Source organism: Triticum aestivum, chromosome 2B (assembly GCF_018294505.1).
Source record: "Triticum aestivum cultivar Chinese Spring chromosome 2B, IWGSC CS RefSeq v2.1, whole genome shotgun sequence".
NCBI lineage: Eukaryota > Viridiplantae > Streptophyta > Magnoliopsida > Poales > Poaceae > Triticum > Triticum aestivum.
Window position 1 is genome coordinate 516,290,201 of NC_057798.1, and position 4,307 is coordinate 516,294,507.

The window sequence follows — 4,307 nt, forward strand, 5'->3', positions numbered from 1 at the left end:
AATACCAGGAAGTGTTAACCAGCATTTCTCGCAATCGCCTAAATTAATCCAATTAACCACTCGCAGTATGAGCTGACCACAGAAACGAAGTATGCTGAAATCTTACCTCCTGGCATGACACCTGTTCCTCCAACAAGACCTGCAGCTGTGTTGGCAACCAAATTGCCGTAAAGGTTAGGCGTAACCTATCAAAAGAATGGAAAGATAGAAGTTAGAAAATCTGCAGTAACCCCAAGGAATGGTTTACTTAATAGGAGCATCTGAGAAACCAGGATAATTAGATACATACCATAACATCAAATTGCTCAGGCCTTGAAACAAGTTGCATGCAGCAGTTGTCAACAATGATTTCATTATACTCAATACTTGGATATTTAGCAGCAATCTCACGGCAAGACTCCAAGAACAAACCATCAGCAAGTTTCATGATGTTTGCTTTATGCACTGCTGTGACTTTCTTCCGGTAGTTAAGGTAAGCATACTCGAAGGCATATTTGGCAATCCTCTCGGAGCAAAACTTCGTGATCACCTAAACCCAATAAGTAAGAGTAACAAAAAGGCAACAAAACAGACTTAAAAGGAAAGCACAAGTCGAGCAATTGTTTTCATTGATAATGTTTTGAGCAAACTCACATCATTCAAGACAGAACTGATAATAGGCTTGCATGGAAACATAAATGCAAGAAAATAAACACATATATGATCTTGGTCTATTTGAAAATAACGGAAACCAAGCTAACCTCATGATATTCATGTTCTGTTGATATAGCGTACACACATGAATCTATAGGTCAACAGATGTCAAGTTCACCCACCTGTTTATTTGGGACGGCAGTACCTATTGGCTATTATTTCCTGGGTTAAATACATCCAGAATCCATGATACCAACCTCATGGCACGTCACATCATGGTTTGACCAAAATAACGACAGTGTATTCTACATTGTTTGACCAAACCTCAAGGCCTACAGATTTTTGTACTTATTAGACTATTTGTAAATTCAGCAATGAGTTTTGACGCCAAGTCAAGCGCAAATGCATATTGTTAAATGAATATTACAACTTCTCAATAAAGAATAAACGAGGAAAACAAGGAAATTACTCAAATACAGTCAATACCGCCAAATCATTTACCTGGTAAACACCGACCCAATAGTTCAGTTAAATTGGTTTCTGTTCACTAAAAAGACCTTCTAAGCTACACCACAAGTTTGGACAATCAAAGCACATGCCAATCACTGGAGCACGATTCTTGCCAGAATCAGACTGAGGATTCGCCCTCCACATTTGACAAATTTTACATGGATCTACCCACAATTTCAACATTACGAGGCATGAATGACCGCAATGATCATATAAACTATCAAGCAAACAGTACATTTCTAAAAGCATCTTAGTAATCAATATCATCATGGTCACAAATTCAGATAACTCAATTTTACACGTATTGTGATTGATAAGCAACTGACAGATCAGTTCATCACAGACAAATCATATATCTAATCTGACAGTGGCAACTTTGCAATGGAAAACTCTCCTCTTAACCATGTACTAGCTAACTAATTATGATATGCCAAATCCACCAATCATATACCATGTACAACAAGAAACGCACATCAGGCGTCAACCAATGAACAGGTGAAGGTCTGAAGGTGAATCATGTAAGTAAACAACAGGGAGCGAACGATCAGGCATACCTTGAGGCTCTCGACGACCCCCGGGACGACCTCGTGCTCGAGGCCCGAGTACTCGCCCTCGGTGTTCTCCCTGATGACGACGATGTCGACGTTCTGGTGCCTGGTGGGCAGGCCGGGGACGTTGGCGCAGTTGACGAGGGAGGCGAAGAGGTCGAGCTCCTTGCGGAGCTGCATGTTGAGGGAGGAGACGCCCCCGCCGACGGGGGTGGCGAGGCCGCCCTTGAGGCAGACCTTGTTGCGGCGGATGGATTCGATGACGGCGGGCGGCACGGCGGGCATGTCGCCGTGGACGTCGTAGGACTCGAAGTAGACGGGCGCGTGCATGGCCTCCATGACCTGCTCCACGGCGCCGGTGACGAGGGGTCCGATGCCGTCGCCCGGGATGAGCGTGACGGGGCGCGGGGTGCCATCGCCCGGGCGGGGCATGTAGGTGACCGTGCGGCGCGCGCCGCCGCCGTGGCCCGGGAGGGGCGGCGCGGAGGAGACCAGGCGGCGGAGGAGCGGGGCGGATCGCCTCGCCATGGGGGCCTGGCCGGGGCTGGGGCTGGGGCTGCGGCGGGGCGATGCGGAATTGCGATCCGGTAGGCGGAGCGCGGGCGACACGGAGGGAAGGGAGGGAGGAAGGATTCCAAGACCGAAAGAGGGAGGAGACCGGGGCAGAGGGAGGAGAAAGGGACGGTGGAGATGGGTACTACTTGAGCTGTTTTGCACTTTAGTCCTTGGGATTGTTGGGTGTTTGCTGACCTTTAAAGCCTCCTCCGCAAGAATGAGAGGCACGTCTCTGGTAAGTGGGCCCGTCACCACCAAAGGAAACACGGACGGGTATCTTTTTCTGTTGAAGAAAAAATGGTCGGCAATGTCTGTGCACAGAAATAGTACAATCGTGCTGATACGGAAACGTTGAGACGGGTGGAATCTGAAAAGCAGCGATCTCATGCAATGCAATGCGAGCGAGCGATCAAACAAAGGTAAGTGTTTGGGTGCGGTGCACCGGCCGAAATTCGGCCGGTCTCGTGCCAGCGTGGCCTTGCGGGCCCAGCAAATCAGACTTCGCGTGAGACGCGTGTATTTACGGTGGGGCCCGTGCAGACCGACTCTATCCCTTATCTTCTCCACCGCTTCTCCCCTACGGCCTACCTCCCAATCTTCGTTCTTTTGCTCCCCACTTCCCCCGCGCTGCCGCTCTCGTCCTCTCCGCAACCTCTCCCTTGCCCCCCCCTCTCAAGCCCCGCCGCCGCCACCGGCGTTTGTTGCCGTGGCACCGCTGCAACTGCTCGTCGGAGTACGAGCGGTTTGACGTGCTGTACAAGGCGGGCTGCAAGCCGCAGAGGCAAGCGGTGGAAACGATGACAGACGCCGTTGCTAGCCATCAACGCCTAGCTGGACCGTTGATGTCGGTGCTACATCCGGCAAGACGGCGAGCACGACCCTGCGTGCGACAGGGCACGGGATTTTGCTGCAACCATGCAGTGGAAAAGCTGGAACCGGCATGAAGTTTTGCTGGAATCAACAACAAGCGGATAGACGGAGTAATTATGCTACCATCGTCTGTTTTTCTTGCTGGATCCTGTACTCTTTTTTTGCTACCACAGGCGTTTTGTTTTGCTGGAACCAAGATTTTTTCTTTTGCTACCGCAGGTGTCTTTGTTTTTGCTGGAACGAGCTTGATTTTTTTTTGCTACATTGGTGTTTTTGACTTCTGCTGGAGGACAACTTCCATTTTTTGTTTTGCAACTTTTTGCTACCACGTTATCTTTGTTTGCTGGATCCAGTGAATTTTTTTGCTACAATTGGTGGATGAGAGCTACACGATAAGGAACTCCATTGTCAGTTTCTTTTTGCTGGAACCGGCAATGCGAATAGCTGCTACCAGCGATGTTTTTTGCTTCAACGGTGATGGGACGCAGAAGAGTTTTTTGCTGGAACCAAATTTCTTTCATGAGGTGCGGCGGCGAGGCATGTTTTTGATTTTTGTTGCGGTCGTGCTTTTTTGCTGGAAACCACCAGTTGATTTTCCTATAACGAGTGATTTTGTTGGAACCGCCTAAAGCGGAGCTAGGACCAAATTTTCTAGCAACTTTTTTGGTTGCAATGATCGAATCAGCGAGCTAGCCCGGCGAACGGCAACGGCGAGCCGGTGAGCGGTCCAGGCGAGCCGGCGCGCGACGGCCACAGTACTGCAATCATTGCCACGGGGAGCTGCTATAGCGGGCACATGTTGCTGGCAAGAAACGCAGCAGGCGACGATGGCGACTGGCGACTACGGTGGCGACCGGCATCGAGGACAGCGACATGGGAGACGCGGGGGGAGGTGCTTTGGGTCTGGCGATGCTTCAAATCTGGACACTGGTGGATTTGACGGTCTTCAAACCAGTGGTGTTCTTTTGTTTTTTGGCTGGGCACGGGGACGGATCTGGTTTGTTAGAGCCGCCAGATCGGATGGCCACTAGGCGACCGGCCAAAAGTTGGGCCGGTGCGCCAGCGCCTATCACTGCCCATAAACAAATGAAACCATCACATCAGGTTTCTCAAAAAAAGAAACCATCACATCAGCTAATTTTTTTTCTTTCTTTCTTTTCGGCACATGTAGACCCAGAGCTATTCCTAGCG

At 49.8% G+C, this 4,307-nt stretch overlaps 1 protein-coding gene across 2 annotated transcripts in view; it reads right to left on the minus strand.

Annotated features, from left to right (window-relative positions):
• The window catches only part of LOC123045761 (isocitrate dehydrogenase [NAD] regulatory subunit 1, mitochondrial), a 3,440-nt gene extending 1,068 nt beyond the window's left edge, over positions 1-2,372 (minus strand). Inside the window, exons 1-3 of one of the 2 annotated variants that reach the window (XM_044468934.1) lie at positions 1,698-2,372; positions 290-517; positions 107-185 (exon numbers count right to left, since the gene is read on the minus strand). In XM_044468934.1, the coding sequence (XP_044324869.1) occupies positions 107-185; positions 290-517; positions 1,698-2,219 (829 nt within the window). In that variant the 5' untranslated portion in view covers positions 2,220-2,372. Of the gene's footprint in view, positions 1-106; positions 186-289; positions 530-1,697 lie in introns of both variants that reach the window. The other variant, XM_044468933.1, reaches the window with a different exon arrangement.
• Between the last annotated feature and the right edge of the window lie 1,935 nt (positions 2,373-4,307).